This window comes from Durio zibethinus, chromosome 19 (genome assembly GCF_047325235.1).
Source record: "Durio zibethinus cultivar Kanyao isolate XHJ-2024 chromosome 19, ASM4732523v1, whole genome shotgun sequence".
NCBI lineage: Eukaryota > Viridiplantae > Streptophyta > Magnoliopsida > Malvales > Malvaceae > Durio > Durio zibethinus.
The window spans coordinates 7,555,565-7,579,957 of record NC_143180.1 but is presented as its reverse complement, the minus strand read 5'-3'; the positions used below and the strand labels follow the sequence as shown (position 1 = coordinate 7,579,957).

Here is a 24,393-nt window from a genome sequence, read left to right as displayed (position 1 = left end):
CTAAACCTAACCTTAAATGCTACAGCTAATTCTAAACCCTAAATCTTAAACCAAACCTAAACCCTAACCTACCCAGAACCCTAAACCTAACCTAAACCCTAAATATAAGAAAATAAAGGACATGTTTCAATATTAAAAATTTTTCATCTTGATCCAAAATAATTAGATGTATTTTCAAAAATAAAAAAATAAAGTGATTTGTTTTCAAAATTAAAAATTTGAAATGATTTGATTTAAGAAAAATGATTTTGTAAGGAATAAAAGAAATTCAAAGATTTAATTTTCAAATATTAAAGTTATGAGCATTTTTATTAAAACTCAAAGATAACATGCAATCAATTAATATCGATTTTAATTGATATTGTAAAGGTGCTAATCCTTCCCACAAGTATTCGACTCTTAAACCAATCATTGTTTTTTGTAGACTAAATGATCATTTTGATAAATTTTAAATTCATTTTATTCTTTTATTAAAAATAAAATTTTTAAATGATCAATCACACCTTCGAAAAAATATTGATAGTAACTCCCTATTTTGATTTTTTTAAAATTTTTCATCTTACGATCAAGTTTCTAAACCCACACATTGTGACATATCTCGGACTTAATCAAATTATATGATTGTCAATTTAATTATTTAGATATCAATGTAATAAATATGGTATAATTTGAGGGGAAAATGTATATTTAATCTAATTTGAAATTGAGAGAATAATGAACTTGATATGGTTTTTTAGTAGGATTTTAATATAAGCAAGAAATTAACATGACTCATTACCATTAACTTTATTGTTCTTGAATTCTTTAGAAAGAAAAACCCATTAATATTGGGATTTTATGTGGATATTAAAATAAGAATTTAGTAAGTCTAAGTTAATTCATGTAGCTATTCTTAAAAGATGATATTCAGTACGTTTAGAATTTAAATTCAACACTTGTAACCTCTTCCCATTGCGTCCTCTTTAATACTAAAAAATAGATATTCTTTTTTTAGCAAATTTAACTAGGTGTTTTAAATGACATTCATATTTAACAAGGGATTTTTATATAATTTACTCAATTTATCACACTTAAGATAGAAACATGCTGACTTTATATTTATAGATATATAAATAAAGATGGAGTATATAAAGAAAATATAAGCTTTTGCAATGTCTACCATATAGGTCTATATATTGCTATTGAGTTACCTTAGTATTCCTACTTAATTATAATAGATAAAGTCAACATTTATTAATTATTTCAATAGCATCTCTACTCTATAGCATAGGTGATAAAAAAAAAAAATACAGAAATTAATGATCCAATTTCATTTGCCGTGCCTTTCTTTTTTGGTAGAAGGATGAGTACCGACATTTATTTAACAATCAAAACTACTAGTCTAAAAATTTAGAACTTGAATATTAAATTTTTTTTGTAAAATAAAAAATTATTACATGACATTTTATGTTGAAAATAAATTTGGCATCAAACCTCTTATAAAAAAGCTACATTTTTTTTACTATCTTAAAAAAAATTCTTCAAACTGCATTAATAAAACGCAATAATGTACTGATAAATCTTTAAAATTGATACATACCGGCTGATATGCTTTGGGTACTGATAATCATAGTTTTAAGGATATGAAAAATGTGTGAAACTCTAAATAGAGAAAAACCTCACTAAAAAACTTTTAAATTTGAAATTTTAAAAGAATTATTACTCAAAATACTTTTAATTATGAACAACAACTGAAATTGCAGTAAAAATATATAAAAGTAAATTAACTAAAATAGATACTTATGTTTTTAATTTATTTTTTCTCCAATATATCAATCCACACATATCGGAAATAGAAAATCATCTCCACAAGCATCTATATATATAATTATATTTTGAACCTTGATTTTTTTTAAATATAATATAAATAGTGATTTATATATCATAGTATCTAAAGGAAAAGGAAAAAACTTGAATAATTGGATCATACAAAGCATTTCAGCTTCGCGATTAAGTAGGAAAATATCACATGAAAAGAGTGATGGAGCTCACAATTATTATGTTTTGATTTAGAACTACCACCTTCCTTCCTACTCATGAAAAATAGTTTGCTAGTGTGGAAAACCAAATTCAAGACAAATTAATTATTTCATGACACTAATTTGGTTATTATTTTAATTTGACTATCATGTTGATGATTATATCATGTAAATTATCCAATTTTTTTCCATGTGATGTACTAATATTATTAAAGAAAAAAATAGTAAAAATAATTTATTTTGGCCAATAATAAAAAATATATTTTTTGGTACACATAAAAACCGAAACCTTTATATAAGAGAAAGAGAATTGCTAGCGTTGATGATCGAACTTCAGCTTCGTAGAAATCTATCACCTATTATTAACTAAAAAATAACTTGTGTAACCAATTCTCGATGAGATCAAATAATATATAACAAAAAATAAATAAAGAAACTAAAATAATAAAAAAAAAGATATAGTGGAAACTAAATAATTTTAATTATGAAATGTCTTAATATCTTTATTATAAAAATTGATTATGAAAATTAAAATTTTACTTTCAATTTTGATGATTGCGTTATGATGATTTGTTTTAATAACTGTAACTCTATTGCATTATGATTCGATGACCTTTTTTTTCAAAATGTTTTATTTTAATATCTTGATGAAATGTTTCGTATTCTTCATACATGTAAAAATTAATAATGGAAAGCATAAATAAATATATAATTAAGAGCATTTAATTAAGATTAATAACCACATGTATAAAATGTGATAAATTAATTTATTATTAATAAATTAAAAAATATATTTAATATATTGATAATGAAATTTTTTAACTCCACGCAAAAAATTAAAATGATGACATTTATCTCTTACTATTATTAACTATAACTCTATTGCATTATGATTCATTGACTTATTTTTCAAAATGTTTTATTTTAATACCTTGATGAAATGTTCCAAAATCTTCATACGTGTAAAAATTAACAATGGAAAGCATAATTAAATATAATAATTAAGAGCATTTAATCAAGATTAATAATCACATGTATAAAATAAGATAAATTAATTTAGTATTAATAAATTAATAAAAATTTATTTAATACATTAACAGTGAAATTTTTTAACTTCACAATTAAAGTTGAGATGGTGATACTTGTCCCTTAGTGTATATTTAAAAAATAAAAAAATTAATTTAAAAAATAAGTGAAATATATATCATCATCTTAAATTTGCTTGTAAAGTTAAAAACTTATTAACAAAAATATCGAGAGCCAAGGGAAATTGGTAAGAATTGGTGGTGATATTTTGAATAAAATTTATACTTGAACCATATTTCTTTTTTCCAAAAAACATAATTTATATAAATCAAGTCTAGAGTTTAATCTTTTTTTTAGAATAAATCTAGAGTTTAGTCTTAGATTTTAACTCTCGGGTAAAACAGACAATAGACTAAGATTGTTTCTAAACATTTTTTTTAACTTTTTCACAAGTTTTAGTTAGTGTGAATTGGTATCAAATGTGATTGATTATCGTATGAATTTATATTTTATATATTATTAATGCATAAATTTTATAAATTATCAATGAATCAAATAATTATAATTTATTAATAAGATAAATTAAATAATAATATTTCATCAATAAATATTTTAATTTTTATATATTTATTTTAAAAATTAATTATTATTTATTAATAAATTATCATTATCTGATTCACTAATAGTATATCAAATATAAATTTTTTTCATATATTCATAATGGATTTTTTTTATAGAAAAATTATATTTCACTTCTATAAGTAAGGAAAAAAAAAGTGAAAATAACAGTAGTTTATATACCTTTTTTATCGTTTTTTCTTTTTTTTTTTGCACTGTCATTGAAAAGGTAATGGAAACGACAATAAATAGGAGTACTGATATTTCGGAAAGCAAATGATGTGATTTGATTTAGTAAGAAATAACAACAAAGCAACCCACCCAATTGTTGGCTACCGCACGTCACAAAGTCCATTTGTTTGGTTTTTTTTTTTTTTTTATTGAAATCCACTTTAAATAAAGAACAATTTTTTTAAAAAGTTATTGAATTTTAACCAACTCATTTATTTACTTAAAGGATATAACTAAACTTGTCTAAGTCATATTTAACAAAATCATAAAAAATTTACCTTCTCACATCCTAACCTTTTAATGAATTCGAATCCAAATATCTAACAATCTCCTTACGAATTGGAATCCAAACATCAAACAATTGTACAATCTATGAATAACAGAAACCCATTGCAATTTCTTCACTTTATTTAGCTAGGTAACTCTATTTTTTAAATAAAGTTGAATGGTATTTGACAGTTCAACTCTTCACTACCCATTTATAGAAACCTCTTACCCATTCATAGTAAACAAAAATAAAATCATGTGCAAGTTTCCGACGCTGGGTTTCAAATTTTACAATCCCTGCTAACTGTTTAAACTCCAATAATTTAGCATTCACAGAGCAGATTTCCGGGGGAAGCTTATTTGATCACCCTAGGAGGATGAACATATCTAATCAAATGGGGGCTGCCAGAACTAGTCATGAAGGGAGGATAGAGGAGAGGTAAAAAAAAAATTTATGGACGACATTTTATTAACGCATGAATGATGAATCGATGATGCCAATTGTTATTCCAACTATACACTGCATAGTGTTCCACATATAATCAGAAAAGCACCGGCAACAACTTAACACTCTACAGAATAGAACTGCAAACTGACTTCGGCTCTCTTAGACCTTACCAGTCATTCTGTTCAATTCTTTTTCTGTTGTTTCATGTCTTTACAGTATTGAGTATGCACGGATTACCTCCACAATAGGTGCTCGACACAATGGGCATTTTCCTCCACCACGAACCAACTCATTCGCACATTTTGAACAAGTGCACATGTGCCCGCATCTGCAACCAATTTTTTAATGTGAAAATACAATTGTGATATATAATCAGTATCAAAAGAAGTTTCAAATCATTCTTTCACATATGTACATACAACAGTGCTAACGGATGATTTGACTATGGAAAGTTTTAGAAAAGTAAAGGTCAACCTGTACAAAAGTGAATCGATATGGCTATCACAACAAACACAGCAAGTCCCTTTCCTCACATGACCCCATTTAGACCCATCCTCTGATGTTTCTGCACTAAAACCTGTAATGCAAGTAAAAAATTAAGAATAGAAACAATCAAAACTACCCCATGGCACAGGTAAAGAAAAAAAAAAATACCCAGATAATGGTTTGCATAAAAGAAAAGTTGGGAGGATTTACAAACCTTTTTCACCAGCTGATCGATTCAGAGCAGCAGAGACTTCCTGCCTGACAGATCGTTGTAACTCCAGCTGCATATCCATGCAGGATTCCAGCATCCTCTGCATGTGGCTCATGCCTTGCTGGAGTCTTGCCATATCAGCTCTTAGATCGTTAATCATCTCCCATTCCTGCTCAAAATAAGCACCCTCATAAATAACTTAAAAGATGCAGAGTAATGAAAAGTACCATACAGGGACTGAAAATAAGAGATCTGGGCCTATTTTCAGAAAATATTCAGCATATATAAACTTGCCAAGACTTATAATGATACAAAAGAGGTAGCACAATTAATACCAGCAGTCACCCAAAGAGTTTTCTAAAAACTTGGTTATTATTACTAATTTCACAATTGGGTAGAAAAACAAAAGTAACAACCACAATTAGGGCGGAAAACAAAATCCTTGATACATAATTCAATTACTTATCAGACAACATGTCTCTCCAAATGGGATCATTTCCACAAATAATTTTACCGTTGGTATGAAACTCAATCAGAATTCCTAGGGCTGACTTCTATATTTTACAAATTATTCCAAGAGAAAACTTAAATCTAACACAACACTCCATAAAGAACAGAATAGAAATGATAAGATTCAATAGTTATGGTAATATACAGGTGCAAGAATAAGAAAGATGGCTCACAATTTCTGATCTATGCATGCTGTGCCTAGACCAGCTAGTGTGATGTAAATCCTGATGCCACAATGGCTGTGGTGGTGGCACCGGAGGAGAAGGTAGCACCAGTGAAGGCCTGTTAATAGCATCATTCTGATCATCATTTGTTTCATCCCTCTGCTGCTCTTGATCACGCTCTGGTGCGGCTGCAGTTGGCAAGTTTCTATGCAGATCCCAATCAATGGGAGAACGACCTTGTCTTTGCACATAAGACTGTATTAATTGGTCTAGACTTTCCCGAAAACCACTTCGAAGAAGATTAGAGACACTCCTCCTACAAATTAAATTACATCAACCATCAAAGAAGTCATAGTTTACTTTAGGCATAAAAAACCAATTACGTGATCAAATACCTGCTCAGAAGTTCTCTAAGTTCCATACTATACACATTATCATCTTCAGGTGGATGAAATCTATTGAACCTTCTAACTGGGATTGCACGACGTGCTCTTGGAGGATCAGAAGGCCCTTCTGACCAATTATCAACGGCTTCCCGAGAGCCATCCTCATGCCAAACCCTCTGGGCTTCCTGTGGATGACTTTCTTCTCCATTTACATTTCCAGGAATTTCTTGGCCATACTCACTAACTGAACTTTCTTGCCAATTTGTATCCATTTCTTCTGTGTTGCCCTCTCTCCATTCAGTAAACTGAGGATACGTTGGCTGTTGCCAGTTTCCTCTCTCATTATTGGTTGCTGGTTCCCGCCAATTCCCACCTTGGTTAGCATTTTCTTGCCAACTTATGCTCTCAACATCCATGTTGCTAATCGTATCTCCTGTTTGATTGGGCACCCGTCCGGTGTCACTTTCCATACTCCTCGGTTGTGTTTGCTCATTGTTTGCAAGTTGGATGTCTGGTGACATGCTTGTGTGGGAAAGTTCGTTTCTAGAATCATTGATGACATTGCTAGATATGGTTTCAGAATTGCTACTTGCTTGACCACGGACAATTGTTTCTAATCTGTTGCGGAAACCTTCCCTGAATGAGAGAAAGAATTGGCTTTTATGTAAATCAATGGAATGAGAGCTTCATGCTTGAATGAGCTGAAAAGAGCATTGCACAGAATTGTTCAAGCAATAATCTAAACGCAGGTCGATTGACTCTGCACTTGTGATCCATGTCTCATTTCTATAAGAAAAAACCATACACACTGCATACCTCTCATTGTTTACAGGCAATATCTCCTTTTATGTTTCTCAAACAAAAAGCACGAAAGCAAAACAAAAATAAACTAAGTTGTTCCATTTTCTCATGCACAGAAGGTTATATAATTAATATATAACTGTTAGTAGAACAACAAACCAAACCCTTTTTTCCTCTAAATGGGGTGTAACTGCACAGTATATTAAAAAAATGTAACAAGATTGCCAATCCTAAACAACAAATCCCAATTATTACAGCAATGCATCTTGTTCTATATATCATATGCCAAAATTCCTCTGCTTGTAACATCATTGTTTCGCATACATCAACCTTTGAAAAAACATCACCAAAAAATTTTTAATAACAGTGACAAGTTCTTCAAAAAGTTCTTAATGTGAGTATGAATGAAAAACATTCCTACCTCAAACCAGATACGGTGTGCCGTTGTCTTAATTGACTTAATTCACTCGCTGCCACTGAAGGTTGTCTCTCCTCTTCAGCAGGTCTTTCATTTCGTAAGAATCTACCTCTGAGTAGTGACTGCAAAGTAAAAAGTACTGGTAGTTAAGCATGGCCACATATGGAAACAAAAAAACCTTATACAAAAGGACCTTCCTTGAGCAAAACCAAAAAAGTATATTAACATCAAGAGTCAAGACACATGATTACACAAAAGTCCAGAAGTGATGTATAAAAGCTAATTCCAACATCAAAATAATTTTTACTTTAATAAAAATTAAAATATTTTCTAAAAACATCATAATTAATGTTACTTTCAGTCCTAACCTGACATAACAAGTATTATTCTTCTATAAAGAAAGAAAAAACACATGTCCTTCTAGTTCCAGCCAAGCATGAATATATCTGTATCTTAATTCCTATACGGCAGAACCAAAGAGGGGGATGGTGATAAACTAAAGTAACAAAAATGTATTTAAGAAGTAAACTTTCTTAAAAAATAGAAATATGAAAATAGATAAGTTATCCATATGTATTATGATATCTTAAGTCAGCCTAGAACATAATTAAAGGTCACAGTCATCCACCATTGACTCATAGTTCAAGAAATCAATATGTACAAGATGAAGACTACTAACACCATTCAAATGGATCTATCCAATATTAAAGAGGTTGAAGCTTATTAAAGAACAGCACAGCAGAAAAGTTCGCAACAGATCCTCCCTTTGATATTGAATATTTAAAGCTAGAGTCAAGCTTTCTCTGTTTCACATTTTTTCCTTTTGTTAATTGCTTATTTATTTATTGGTTGGTCAAAGGAGAACCATAAACCTTATAAGAAAAACTAATCACTTCACATTGATCCTAGAAAAGTAAATAGATCAAGCTTCTTGAGCAACTAAACCAGAAATTTCGTCCAGCCAAGTGTTGAGCCAATAAAACGGGCATAGTTCCAATAAAGTTCCCAGTAAAATGGCTCTTGATCTAAAGTAGAACATCCTTAGTACCTTATTATTGAAACAGGTTAATGCCACATGAAACTACAATATATATTGGACTCAAAACCTTGACTCAAACCATGGACTAACATCCAATCATGAAGGGAACAAATTGAAATCCTTTTATTACAAACAAATATAAAAAATACACAAATCAAGAGATAGCATATGTGTACGCTACACCATTTGTGCAAAACCAAATAGCACTGAATTAGTAGAAAACTAAAATGTGCATTGTTTAATTTAACTCAATTTAAACTCCAACAAGTTTGAGATATTTTCAGCAAATTAGCAAAGTTAAAAATAAATATACAAAGTATAGCTCAATATAGTTCACTTAAGGAAAGAAGAGTATTGTATGCAGCATAAACAAATGCAAGGGAGCTACTACTGTCTTAGAGATGCTCAAACTTAACAAACTTCATGATAGCCAACTGACCTGAATGCGGTTACGATGAGCAAAATCAGATACAGCACGGTGCTCCAACAAGCCTTGAAGTTCCCTCTGTCTTTCTCTTTCAATCCTCACAAGTAAGTCAATTACTGCTTGTCTTCCACGCAATCTCAGCAAGTCCCTCCGAATATGCTCTGGTTGGCCTTCATCATGGTCAGCAACTGAGCCTCCACGAACTCGATCAACTTGTGCACCAATTGTAGCTGCCGGATCTTCCCTCCGTCCCCCACGAACTCCTCGCTGCTGACTTGTCATTTGCACCCACTCCCGGACAATTCTAACTCTCTCACGCTCCGTTTCACCAAGCCATTCAGCTCTTGGACTGCCAGCCCTTTGGGTAAGATTGGATGAATGATCACTAATCCCACTCTCCATCCATCCCCGAACAATCTGTCTCACCCTCTCCCTCTCGACTTCACCAAGATCAGGAGACTGCTCCCTACTAGATCCATTATTACCTCCATGACCATTCTGTGACACACCCTGATCATGCGACCAAGTTCCATACTCATTATCACTCTCACTCACATCCCCAACACTCCCATGATTCTCACTCCCGCGACTCTCAGACAAAGTCATACTAGACATTGTCGTATTACTATCAGCATTCCTTTGCTGCCTCAACCTTTCCCTCACCCTCTCTCGTGCCCTATTCAACAAATGCTCATCCTCCAACTCCCTCCACATTTGCAAAATCGAAGAAGCCTGAGTATTAGGCCTCTCAATATTCCCCCCTTGTCGCCTAGATACAGGCGACTGTGACTCTCTCAAGAATGAAGAGTCAAGCATCGAAACAGTATGTAAACCAGCTAAAGCCATCAACTCAGACTCCCTATTCCTCCTCTCCATCGTCGTTATCATTTCCTGAGCCTGCCTAGCAGCCCACCGACTCAAAATCCTAGAATGTCGCCTTCTAGCAGCGGATGACTCAGCTAAGTCATCACCTTCAAGATCAGACCTTCTCCTCCTCCTAACAAGTTGATCACCCTCATCATCCTCATCATCAGGATTTCTATTCGAACTGCATGATGCAAATGACATACAATCATCTAAATGCCCTCTCATTAATTCCTCCAAACCCCTTTCGAATTCAGCTCTGGCATCGTTTGCGGATTCTGGTTTTTGTTGTAAAGCTTGAAAATCTGTCATTTTTTTTTCTACACCTGATTCTTTTTTCTAATGTAAATAACCCCCTTACTTCATTTGCCTTCTAATGTACCCAAGATCACAACTTTGTAAAAAATATACCAAAAATAACAAAACCAAACCCTAATTTGGCTTACAAAATTCATCATAAAAACAAAAATTCAAAAAAAAAAGACTATCCCTAAAATTGGAAACGAACATAGCCCAAATTCATTTCTTCACCTGATAACAATTCCAAAAGTCAAAAACTTCATACAAAAAAATCAAAAAAAAAAATTGGATCAAACGAAATGGGGAAAATGAGGGAATTTGATTGAAATTTATTGAAAATGAAAGAAATTTTCAGGTGAAAGAGACGTACCTGTGGATTTTCACAATGACAATTAGAAGAAAAAAAAAACCGCTAACATCCTTTTGCCCTTTTTCGTGTATTAAAATGTGAAATATTTTTCCTCACAATGAAAATAGGAAACTGAAACATAAATCCTGTTTGTTCAGAAAGAAAATGAGAGAGAAAAAAAAAAAAAAGAAAAGAAAAACGAGAGATCAAAGAAGAGAAAGATCTGAGAAATTTTAATATTTATAATTACATGAAAGAGAGAGGAAATTTTATTTTGTTTTATTGATTTTTTTTTTTTTTAAGAGGAGAAGAGGAAGAGGCGCCCCGATTTACAAAGGAGTGACACGTAATAAAAATTTTGGCTTTTTTTTAAATAAAATTATACTTTTGGGGGGTCAATTACTTTACGCCACGTCATAAAATTTTGGACAGACTTGGTCACTTCCTTTTCACCCTTCATCACATCACCTTCTACGTTTTCTATATGTTCAATCAATCTTTTCATTTTTCAATAGCAAATTTTTTGCGAGAAAAAACCCATTTTTTATTTAAAAATTTTATTATAATTATTTTTTAAAAAACATATAAAACATAAAAATTATCATAATATATTTTATATTATATTTATATAACAAATTAAATATAAAATGTATTTTTATTTTTATTAAATTTATATAAATTTTTTAATTTTAAATTGTATCATTGTTTTATAATTTTTATATTATTCGTATTTAAAATTATCAAATTTATATACATACAAAAAATTAAAAAAATTATCTTATTTATTATTGGTAAAATTTTTAAATTACATGAACAAATTTGTAAATTTATCCTATATCCATTTAGTTTTGAATAACGAAATTAATAAATTAATATGATGTATGAACTTATTTATAATTTATTTTAAATGTTCGATGTATAGGATAATAATAATTGTATCTATTTGTATATATTTAATAATTAAATTAAGAATTAAGAAAACAAAAGAAGTAATCTTGAATTGTTCAATAAACTTGATTTAAATGCTTCTGAATTAAGAATCTCAAATTCTAGTTGCTGAGCTATATTCTTGGATACGAAGAAAATATGCTTAATTCTTAATTCTACCAATATTGAAGGATCAGTCACTTTCTTTTTTTTTTTTTTGGTTTTGGAGTAGAGGAGTCCCATCTATAGTATATGTTGCTCCACCACATTTCATGTTATAATTACTTTTTTTCTATCTTCCAACTAAAATTAAATGAATTAAATGTAAATAACAATCCATTAATTCTACTATTACAAATTCTTGTATTTGTATTTTTGTGAACCATAAAAATCTTTGTTATTAGATTTTTTATTAAAAAAAAGTCATAATTTAAGAATAAATATTATAAATATTATAATTTAAATTTATTAAATTTTATTTTTTAAAAATAACTATATAAATTAATTAGGCTAAATATTGGTTGGTTGGTATTGGAATTTTCAAATGAGTCTTGACATTGCAAATTTTTTATTATTCATGATTGTCTTTAAATGCTTTGTCTTTCTTTTTACTAACACTAGTTTTTTTTTTTTTTTTTGTGTCAAATGATTTATGATCTAGAATAATAATGAAAAAAAAAAAAGTCTTTTGTCAACTCAAGGTTATATTGATGATTTGAACCAAGCCGTTTCCTAAATTTGAGTATTAGACAACAAAACCATTATAAATTACTAGGAAGCAAATATGTTGTCTTTGTTTTTTTTTTTTTTTCTTGGGTTTTCTTGATTATTTCTTTGTTATGTGCTTTTTGTTTTTCGAAAAATTGTTATAAAGTAAACGTGAAAGGTAAAATTAAAATTCTAATTGATTAAAAATTTTTAAATAATTAAAATGCATCAATTGTTACATAATTAATCTGTATAAAAGTACAATCATACATTTTTGTTTTTAAAGAAATTACATATTTTATTTATAATTCAAAATTATTATTTTCTCTCATAGCCAAAATTTTATTTATTTATTTATTTAAACGTTCATTAGGAAAAATAAAACTAAAAGCATCTATCAAAGAAAATCTCAGTTTTTCTTTTCAAAGAAAGAAAAAAAATAACAATTATCAATGATGACTTAAGAGAAAACATGTTGCAAGAAAAAAGTTTTCAATTAGTTCAATAAAATTGCTAAAGTTACTTGAAAGTGTTGTTTTGCTAACCACTATAGTTGCAATAATCATATAAATGCACCTAATTAGTTCTAACATTTTTATCAAGCACATTTAGAAAAGATGTTGACTATTAGAACATAGAAGTCAAGAGCTTGTCATATAAATAAAACTTTATCTCCACAATTAGCATATTATAAGATCCATAGGTTATAAACATGTTTATTTGGCAAAGAAAAATGTTTTGAACATTGTTTAAGGTTATGAATAAAGAAATTTAAACGCCTTGAGATCTCCTTAATCAATCTCTATCAATGACATTTGTCATGTACAAAATTTATTTATCTAAACCTTTTTTGATATTAGTTGTCTATAATCCATATGAGTTTTATGTTGTATGCGAATTATGATTGATTATGGTATATGTGCATTATGATTGAATATGGTATGTGTTATTTGTCATGTACAAATTTTCATATACATCCAACATTGAGATCTCCTCAATCATTATAATTAATTATGATATATATGCATTATACATGTCTCTTTCCGTTAATATAAATATATATATATATGTAAATTTTAGTTATTTATGCACAACATATGCAATTATATATTTAATATACATTTATTATTTATAATAAAATAAATAAATTTTTGATTATTTATTTCATTATTTAATAAATAAATAATTTTGTTATTTATAATAACATTGAGATCTCATAATTTTGTTGTTATTCTCTTTAATCAATTTTATTTCATTTACTTTGCAAAAATTTTATTTCATTTAGTTAAAAAAAGTTTTTATTATTTTAACTTCTAATCTTCAAAGAAACGTTTCAATAATTATATTTAAGACTTCACTTATAAATTTCATATTCGAATCTTACAATGAACAAGGTGAGATACATTAAGATTTGTGAGAGTAGGAAGAGAGACATATTCAATTGAAAACTAAAAAAATTTTATATTCCAAAAAAAGTAATAATATACCTTTTTATAGGATCACTATTCACTAACTATATCAAAAAAATAACCATAAAAAAAATTATAACCATGAAATAGTCCTTTGATAAAATGATAAAGACTACCTCACCCTAAAATATTGCAAAGTTTTGAATTTATATATGGTAAAGCATCCCATTCCCTTCATATAAACTATCCTTCCAAAAAAGCTTGGTTTATTATAATAGTCATTTATTAAAGAGGAATATAGATTAACTAAGAACATTGAGGGCATAATGATGGCACAATTTAACAAAGTCTATGTTGTTGTGATGATTGGTCTATTGTTTAAAACACATTTGCATTTAAAAACCTTAGTCAAAACCCTTTTTCCCTTATATTATTTTTTTTATTTTTTTTAAAAAAAAAATTTTAAGAAAAGAAAATTTGTTTCTATCCTAGAAGCAAGTATCTTGGTAGGCTGTCAAGGTTTTTTAGAAATTGTAATCTTAATGCTTAAGGTACAATTTCAATCTAAACAATATTATAGTTTAATAATGATATGAATGGGAAAAAGTATTGAAAAGAAGGTGCGATATTGCAATTGTTCTTTGCATTGAGAAAGCAAAGTTGAATGGTTGATACAAAATCTAATAAGAAATCTCTTTCTCAATAATTTGTAGTTACTGTAATAGTTACGCATGGAAATGGAAAATAGAAAAGGAGTAATTCAATTTCATTTTACACATTTTGTAAATCTAACTTAGAAGTTTATTTTATCTCACTAATCAAAACAAAGTAGTCTTACTTGGTCTACAAGACAATCCTTTGCTGCCTTAAAAGACAACATTTTTCCATATCATCTTTTGACTTAAAAGTCAAGTTCTTAGACCATTAATTAATCAAGTTTAATTGATAATTCGCATAAATAAAAACTATTGTCTTTAGGTTTATTTTTCACAACCATTGCTTGTATCAATTTAATTGGCTAATTAAATAAGTAAAATTTATTTTTTCTTATATATAAAGTAGATTGTAGCATGAGAATAGAAGAAGTAATTACAGGTGTTAAAATTTAAATTTCGTATTTATTAAATATCATATCTTAAAGATGATTGCATCAACTAATTAATTTAAACTCTGGGTTTACATAATTTATTATTTCATCCCAATAAAAGATGATTTAAATATAAAGTAAACTAATCTAATACTGTTATTATCATGAGAGAGATTAACCAATTCAAGTACTTTGAATTAGCAAAGCAGTTGATCATTTTGAAGCAATTTTTCTCTTTTCTATTTGGGAAAAGGGATAGAAGGACTTAAAATTCTTTGAATTAATTAAACCGATCATATATATATATATATATATATATATGTATATATATATATGTATGTATATATCTATTATTGAATCAAATGATCAAACATTTTATAAAGTAATTTTCAGGACAAAAAATTTATTACTAAATCAAAGCACTTACAGAAAAAATAAACTATCACCTTATAAATGATTATGTTCAAGAATTGCCATGCATCAACCGAAAAGGCAAAGATTAACAATTTCTTTATACCTTGCTAGGATTTGGTAATGTCTTTTCTATGAATGTTATCTCGGACTTTCAAGTCTTTGACCAAATAAGGAATCTTTAAAGTGAAATTTTCTTGGCAAAAATTGTCAGCAGGTTCATGCAACATGAAGTAGTACATGAGAAAAAAAAAATAAGGTGAAATTGTCATAATCATGGTTACTGTGAAACCCTGTTATTGGTTAGAAACACATCCATAATAATAAATTATGAACACATCTTTTTGGCACAAAATTGATTATGATCACCCAATGGTTTGGGACCATATTCACCAACAATAATAATAAATTAGTTTGCATTAACAAATTGAATTAATGAAGAAACTAACTAGGAGTATTTTTTACCCAAAAAATTAAAAAAAAAAAAAAAAGAAAGAAAAAAACTAGTAGTATTAGGAATATAGCGGCCTCGCCCTTTTGAGCAAAATGGAAAGCATGTGCCTACTATTAAATCAAATCTGCTCGATGATATTTATACATTTGGCTATTAAAATTAAAATCAAATTTTAAATTTATAAATTTTTTGCAATGGCACAAAATCAAATTGTTAATTATATATTTATATATATATGAAGAAAAAAAAAACCACTATCATAGCTTGATGAGTACAGTACAGCTAAAGCTATAATTCATAATTGGTAAGAAATTAATTACAAAATTTTGGATATAGAGAGTAGCTGTTGTAGAATTTTTTTTTTCACCTTTTTCAAAACTCAAAACAATTTTGGTCTTAGAAAACAAACCCAATTTCCGTTTTCATATTTTTGAAAAATAAATATGAATTAAGTAAAAAAAACATTTTTTTTCTAGAAAATGAAAAAGAAAAAAAAAGGTTGTTTTCTCCATTTTCAAGTGAAAACAGGTACAAAAGATGGAAAATGAAAATGGTTTTTTAGAAAATAAAACTTAAAAATAAAAAAGAAAAGATTTTCTAACAATTCAAAACATTCAATTTGAGAAGTCAAAATATTTTTGGTTGAAATTATATATTTGATGTCTAATAATGAAAAGAGTAAGTTTTAGATATAGTAAAATAGAAAGATGAATGAAGAACACATACAATTTGTAAAAGGGTTTCTTTTTTTTTTTTTTCTTTTTGAATTGATTCAAACGAAAACTTGAGGAAAAAGTGAACAATCAAATATCTTAATTTCCGAAAGCTTAGGAGGAAATTGGTTTGGAGAATATAATTTTTTTTTTTTTAAATGTTGTTATTAAGTATTCAAATTCCTACATTTGATTCAGAGATATCAATTCTTAAGGATAATATTAGATTTTCAAAAGTACCCAAAATCTCAGAATAAAAAACTCACTTCTTTCTATAATTTTTTAAGAAGAAAGTTATTTTTGTCTCATATTTGATCTAAATAAAAAATATTTGTTTTATTTTTTTTTTTTTGAAAGTCAATGTATGGTAAGGGATTTTTTTTATCAAATGTCAAATATTATGTTTGTTGGAAACAAATGTAGTAATTGTAATGATTTTTTTTGGAATTTTTTAATTGATTATTAATTTTTTTCCCGAACTAGAATACTGCAAATCTATACTTTAAATTGAAATAATTGTTATTATTCACAATGTTTATTTTTAATAGAAATGCAATATTTGATATGTATTTTTTAAAAAAAAATTTTCACTAAAATACTATGTTTGTAAGCTTTAAAACACAGTAATTGTTATTATTTACTGCATTTATTTCAACAAAAATGCAGTATTTGGCAATTTTTAAAAATTTAGCATTTTATCACTCGAAGACTGTGTTTAGCATCTTCAAAATGTAGTAATTGTGATTATTTACTATATTTCCTTCAAAAGTCATGCAGTATTTGACAACAATATATGAAGTAAAAAATTATATTTACAGTCACAATATGTGATTATGGGTTCTACATGCAAAGCATCATCTTTTTTTTTTTTTTTTTATCAATGGTTGGAGAAAAAGGTAATTAATCTACAATCTCTCCTTTGCCTATTTTAGTTGTTACTTTTGCAAAGTTTTTTTTTTTTTTGTACATTTTCTTTTTAATTTTAATAGTAATAAATAATATATTATATAATAACAATTTGACTTTGTTTTTTATTAATTTTTGGTAAAAAACTCAAAGAAGGCATAAAGTATGAGTGTTTGATAAAACCCAATTACTGCATTTCTTTGAAACTAAATGCAGTAATTATTAATTGTCATTTTTTTAGCTTTAATATCAACTACTATGTTTTTTTGAAGCTAAACACAGAAATTATTTATTGTCATTTTTTAAATTAAATCTCAATTACTGTGTTTCTTTGAATTTAAATGTAATAATTGTTTATTGTAATTTGTTTAAAATGAGTAACCGAATATTGCATTTCTAGGAAATCAGTAATTTATTCTTAAATTTTTTTTATATCACACTCAAATACTACATTTTAGGGTTTAAAATACAATAATTGTAAATTATTTCCTACGTTTCTTGGATGAATTTAATGTAATTGGTTCTTAATTTTTTTAGTAGAATATTGCATTTTTTAAGATTTTGAAACACATTATTTGCAATTTTTTTTATTTGACAAATTGTTTTATTTGTTATGTAATAAGTATCATTATAGTACAAATATATAATTAAATAATATTAGATTCCCCCCAACCAAATATAAAATCTAAAAACAATATGTTATGAAAAATCACGGGAATCACATTTTTTCAAAAATCATACTTTTTCATAAAATCTAAAATTTTCGTAAACTAAAAACTTCTTAAATAGTAAATAACCAAATTCAAATTAAGTTACAATTTTCAAGTGGATAAAATAATCAAAGACCAAAAAGTAAGAGGACAATTAAGAAAAAAAAAAAAAGAAAAAGTTTAGGTTTAGGTTTAGGGTTTATAATAATAATTAGGTGAAGAAAGGAAGGACCATTCATTAATTTGGTAATTGTGTAGGAATTGTGAGGAGGTACATCAAGGCCTTGTCTTACTCTTCGGCCATTTGCGGTTAGCTTTGAGTTTTGCATCATTCTTGTATGTTGGGCTGCCATTTTCAATGATATAAATGTTTAATATTTTCTTTTCTTTTTCTTTTGAATATTTGTTGTTTTTCTTGTACAACTTAAAAATTAGAAGCAATAGTAGGTACTCTTTGAATTAGTTGACTGAATAAACCCATAAATTTTTATGCATCAAAATCAGAATAAACCCATAAATTGTTGTTTTGACACGTATATCAATTTACTTCAGCAGGGAAAAATTATATATTGATTGGATGAAATAATATTCCCAAGAGGAATTCCAGGATTTGATGATGCAAGATTTTGGAATAGGGTAATTAAAAATTGGGTGGTCCATATATATAATATTTCAGATCACTGTGGTCAAAGTGTTGAAATGCATATTGTTGCTTAGGGCTTATAACAATTCAAATTAGTTTAATTTTTGAGGAAAAAAAAATCTGTTAATGCATAATATTTTGATTTTTAAGACCTAAATCGCAATCAAACCAAATAACTTAAACAATTGAAATCGATTTGCAACAAATTTACTAGTTCGGTTTTTCAATTTTTAAAATTTAAAGATTTTTTAGTTTGTTAATGTTATTTTTAATTTACTTGCATATATTTAGAAATAAAATAATTGTTTTTATTTTATATATTTAAAGTAATATAAAAGCTAATAAATAAATATAATTTAATTTGATTAAGATAATTTCAAATCTTTTTATTTCATGAATTGAAAATCAACCAAATCAAACCAAATAAATATATTTAACATCTAAATTGAAATCAAACCAAATACACTAAAATCAATTTGAATCAAATCAGGTTTTTATTAACTCGATTTTTTTGTTTAACTTTAATTTTTCCTTTAAATTCGATTATCTTTACGAGAGAAAAATAGTTGATGACTGTATTATACATTAATTTATTATATATGAAAGCATGGATCTCAAATTTTTTTCTTTTATAATATGGTAGGATTATTTTTAAATTTATCTGGACCTAATGTTATTATTGGATGATCTTAAGAGCATATTCCCTCACAATCTAATGCATTAAAATTTTTTTTTCTAGAATGGCCTATAAGAATTGAACTAGGTTAACAGAAAAACTTCTCTCTTTCTCAATTGAACTAATTCTTATGAGGAGCATCAGTATCTCTATTTGGATTATGAGAAAATGTGGTTAAAGGAAAATCACAAAACATAAAAGGTAGATAAAAAGAAAAAAGAAAAAAGAAATTATGGGCACATGAGTAAATTTTTGCACATAAATTTTACTAAATTTAAAAAAAATAAAAGGGCATCTTCTTATTGGATCAAATCAAGTTCTACTATCATTTATCCAATGCTTAATTAATTATTTCAGAAAGTTTTTCAGAGCTCCATCTCACTTCCTTTTCATTTACGGTCTACATTTCACATGTTGGCGGACAAGGTAGAAAATTTTAATTATTATAATCAACTAATCATAAAGGCAAGCACCAAAAGAACATTACTGATAATAAAAAAATTTTAATAGTTTATTTTATTCTTTTTAATCATTCATGGCCCTCACATTTAGTCATTTACGCTGCAGCTTGCTTTTGTATAAATTTAATAGTATAAATTTCATTAATAATTCACTTGTATAATTGGAGAACAAGATTCTCTGAGAGCTTTGCTTTCTCTCAAAGTCAAGAAAGTATGACAACTGTAATAATTTAATTAAATTTAAAGATTAAGTGATCAATCAATTAATTAAAGTACTAATTGGCTCTTCTTTTTCTGTGTAAATTATTATTAATTAAAGGGTTTCAAATTGATAGGTGCTTAAGTTCATTAGCATGCTCATAACATTGATGTTAAAACAAAATTATTTTGATAGTGGACCCATGGATTGAAGGGCTTGAGCTTGCTTTGTTTACTTCTACTTTAGAATCAAAAGCTGTCCTATATCCAACTTATTTTACTTAATCATTATTGCTAAGAAATTTTGATGATCACCTTTTACTCTTCATATATTTTTACATAAACTGGATATTTCAACAATATGTTTGACCAAAGAAAACATAACCACAATAAATCCTGAAAGCATTTGTTCTACTGCATTGCCAATTTTAGCTGGAAATTAATTGTGATGAATTATCTTCTTCTTGATGCAATGGAGGCTGCACCTTAGAGGTATTATACGAAAATAAGAAAATTGTAAGTTTTAATATTCGAATTTCAATTTTGTAAAAATTCACCTTTTAAGAAAAATGAATGAATCATTTAAATTAAATTTCAAATTTATTTAAACTTGTGATAAATCATTTTCCTTATTTAAACTTATAATTTCTGAAAAAAATTTTCATTAAACTTGAGATATATATATATATATATATATATGAGATTTGGGTTATAGTTAAATTCAGGTTACAAAGGGGGAAATCATAAAAAAATGTAAAATGTTACCTTTCTCAAATTTTTATTTTGATTATGTATTCCTTTTAGTTTATGTTTCATAATGTTACCATTTTAATTTTCGTTGACTAATTTGTTTGTTGCCACAATTAAATTAACTAGATTTTCAAAGAATGGTTTCAACTAAACTCATAAGTACCAAATTGACTTCTTACCCTTTTGTTTTGGAATCCTAATCCTTTTAATCCACCAAGTATTAATCCTTTCTTCCAAAGAAAATAATTTCACTGTTTTGAGAAAAATTCTAGGAGACCTACTACACTAATCATCTATTCAAAGAATATAGATACCACATTCTTAATTAATTTAAACATAATTACCGATGCTTATATATAAAAAAATAAATAAAATTGTATCTTATTTTAATATGGCTTTTTTTTTATTTCTATTTAATTTATGATATTATTTTATTTTGGGTAAGAAAAAGGGTTTGTTTTTGTTTGGGAAATATTGGGATTTGGAAACTAATTAAGCGTCTTTTTGGAATTATTTCACCGGTAATTTTTTTTTAATTACAATCTTATAATTATCCAATTATAATAAAAAATTATGTAAAGATTTACTAATTATAGATGTGTATTTCATATAAAATTTTAATAAATTTCATATAATTTGAAATTTTAATTAATTAATTAATTAATTAATTAATTATAATATAATAATTATAAGTGACATGTTTCGTAATTTTCTGTAAAAAGGAATTTTTATTCACCCAAAAAGAAAATAACGGTGCAATTGGTTTGTCCTATTGCAATATGGCATTTTGCATGAGAGGGATGCACGGATCAATAAAGTTGACTGAAGAGGAATGTTCCTCATGGAGCCCGCGTGCATGCATGGCGACATGCCGTGTTACTTCCTCTATCCTTTTCTTTTTTATTTTCTTTTTTCCGTCTATTTTTAGCACACTTTGTCGACTCTTCGCATACATAATATATATATATATATAAACTTTTCATTTTTCTATAGGAAAACGAAATCCTAATTAAAAATATATTATCTTATACATTAACGACAAATTTTTAAAATTTTATTTGTAAGTGTATGTAATTGAAACATTTTTATAAATTTAAATAATTTCTTTAGTACTTTTTTGTTAAATTTGGATCGGATGATAACAACCTGAAATAAAAAAGTCAAAAATCTGTTAAAAAGTAAATGTCGAATTTATTTTCAACGTTGTTTATGATTCAATACTTAAATTAGTAATAGAAAGCAAAAGAAAATAAAAAATAACAAAGAAAAAAAAATAGGAATCAAAGATCCATTTACTTAGACTGAGTGAAGGTATTTATATACAAGGGAATATGTGGCAGGATCAAAATGACCCGTAGGTGTGGATGGTAAGCTTGGCTACGGGGCCAAGGCCCCCCAGATTTTTTAAATTTCCCTATTCACACATGGATATATATATATATATATATATATATATATAAATATTTGCATTAAATAAATTTAAATTGAAACTTTTTTTTTAATTTAGATATTTTAAATTAAAAGGATAAAATTCAATTAATATATATCTATTTATTTTACCTATTAATCACTATTGATGAACATTTAAAATTTATTGATTTGTAATAAATATTAAGTCATAATTCATGTGAATTTTTTAAAAACTTATAATTTAACTTTTTAAATTCTAGCTTCTACATTGCAAGGTAAATTAAAATTGAAATTTCAATTGAAATATTTTGAACGTAATATGCACAATGATGTAAAATATCAAAATTTATTTTTTTATCATAATTGTGCCTTATTTTGATAAAAATTGAAAAATAAAAAATATATTATCTAATTAACAGATTGATCAAATTTATTTTAATTTTTGTTGGTATCTACAATAACTAGTGAACTAAGCAAACTTTTTCAGCTATGAAAATCATCAAAATAAAATTATTAAATAAGATGGAAGATAAGTTTTTTATAAGTAACTTGATTGTCGAAATAGAAAGAAAGATTTAATTCAGATTCAATTGTTGAAGATTTTATTTTTTTAAAAAAAATATTGCTCACAATTTTAAATAAAATTATTTATTTGTTATATTTTATTGTTTTATACTTTTATTTTGAATTAATAAAATTGAAGATTTTATAAATTTATTATTTTTTTAGTATATTATTACATATATGTTTTGTGTTAATAAATTATATAATAATATAACTCAAATGAAAAATATATATATAATTGTAAATTTTTAATTAGTCCCTAAAAATCAAACATCAAGATTCGTCATTGATGATTCGACCAACGGAGTCAAATTGGCTGATGTGGCTCACCCTGAGCTAACATAGCACTTTGAATATCAATGTTCAAACGACATATCAGCCTTATCACATGTTGTCAAATGAGTTATTTTATTGGCTGAGTCAAGATAAACTCCAAGAAATTAAGTCTACTTGTCACATTGGTTCGATTCAAAAATTGAGTCATTTTTTATAATGAAAAGATTATTATATCCTTAAAACAATAAAATACCCTTATAAATCCAATGAGAAATGTCTTTTAGTTTCCCTTATATCAACCTATTGCTTCAAGATTCTAGTTTCCAAAATGCGAATGTTTTTCATAATAATTGAACTTGAACTTTAATTGCAACAGAGAAAGGAAATTCATTTTTGTATCTACTCTTATGGGTTGTGCATGCATTTAAAATATTATATTACACTATAACAAATGTCATAACATATAGATCAATAAATTTATAGTTAGACTTAATAAATAGAGTCACCACCAATCTTTTTTAATTAGGTGTAATTGATCACCTAATAAATCTATCATTTTAAGGAGTTCCTAAGTTTGACTAAGGGTCCTTAAAAGAATAAATTCAAATCTACAAACTAGAACATGATTTAGGAGTTTGGTTATATATGAAGAATGTTATATCACCCCCACATGCCCACTCAAAAAACGGTATTATTTTATTTTAAATTTATCCTAAGATCTTGATTCTAATGATCTTAAATTTTTATATTGAATATTAGAAATAACTTTTAAGATTTTTCATCAATATGGTAAAACTTTTAAAAATATTTCTCACCTCAAGACTATTCAAGGATCCCATTTATTTCTTTAAAGAGGCTCTGTCGTCCGAAAAAAAGATTAATTATTTATTTTTTAAAAATATATCTAATTATTTCACTATTTGAGCCATATTAGAAATATTTTTCTTTTTAAATTTATAAATTCTCCATCATTTGGGCATATTTAGAATTTTTTTTCTCCAATTTTTTTAATCTTAATTTTTAAATTTTTCATCATTTGGGTCAATTTAGAAATTTTTCTTTTTTAATTTTCATTTTTTTATCTTTGGAAAGAAAATAATATAACAATTATTTTCTTCAAATTTCATTTAAATTCTTTCACCATTTGGGATAAATTTAAAGAAATTTTTCATCTAGAGATTTCTTAGGAATTTACCATTTGAAATTTCTAAGATTCTCATCTTTGGATAATTGTCAAATATTTTCAATCCTTTTTTTTTTTGGAAAAGAATACCATTACTTCTATTAAAATTTCATCTAAATTATTCCATCATTTGGGATAAATTTAGAAAAATTTCTCACCTAGGGATTTCTTAGAAAATTTAGCATTTAAAATTTCTAAGAATCTCATCATACGGTAACTACTATTTAATTCCAAAAATTTTATTTATATTTTTTATTTTTGATTTTTTTATTGAAAATAAATATTAATTATTGTTGTTGAAACTTTATTTAAATTATTCCATCATTTGGGACAAATTTAGAGAA

At 26.7% G+C, this 24,393-nt stretch overlaps 1 protein-coding gene across 2 annotated transcripts; it reads right to left on the bottom strand.

The window, feature by feature from the left end:
* Nucleotides 1-4,600: 4,600 nt before the first annotated feature.
* On the bottom strand, nucleotides 4,601-10,771 carry LOC111310369 (uncharacterized). 2 transcript variants are annotated; one of them, XM_022909763.2, is made up of 8 exons: nucleotides 10,585-10,771; nucleotides 9,063-10,445; nucleotides 7,588-7,706; nucleotides 6,375-7,001; nucleotides 5,989-6,295; nucleotides 5,309-5,474; nucleotides 5,083-5,185; nucleotides 4,601-4,936 (listed from the first exon to the last, which is right to left on the bottom strand). In XM_022909763.2, exons 2-8 carry the CDS (start codon nucleotides 10,224-10,226, stop codon nucleotides 4,819-4,821), a joined length of 2,604 nt encoding a protein of 867 aa, XP_022765498.2. In that variant the 5' UTR covers nucleotides 10,227-10,445; nucleotides 10,585-10,771; the 3' UTR covers nucleotides 4,601-4,818. The 2 variants fall into 2 exon arrangements, 1 of the variants encoding a protein (XP_022765498.2); XR_016330365.1 differs by lacking the exon at nucleotides 10,585-10,771 and having other exon boundaries at nucleotides 5,961-6,295.
* Nucleotides 10,772-24,393: the final 13,622 nt, after the last annotated feature.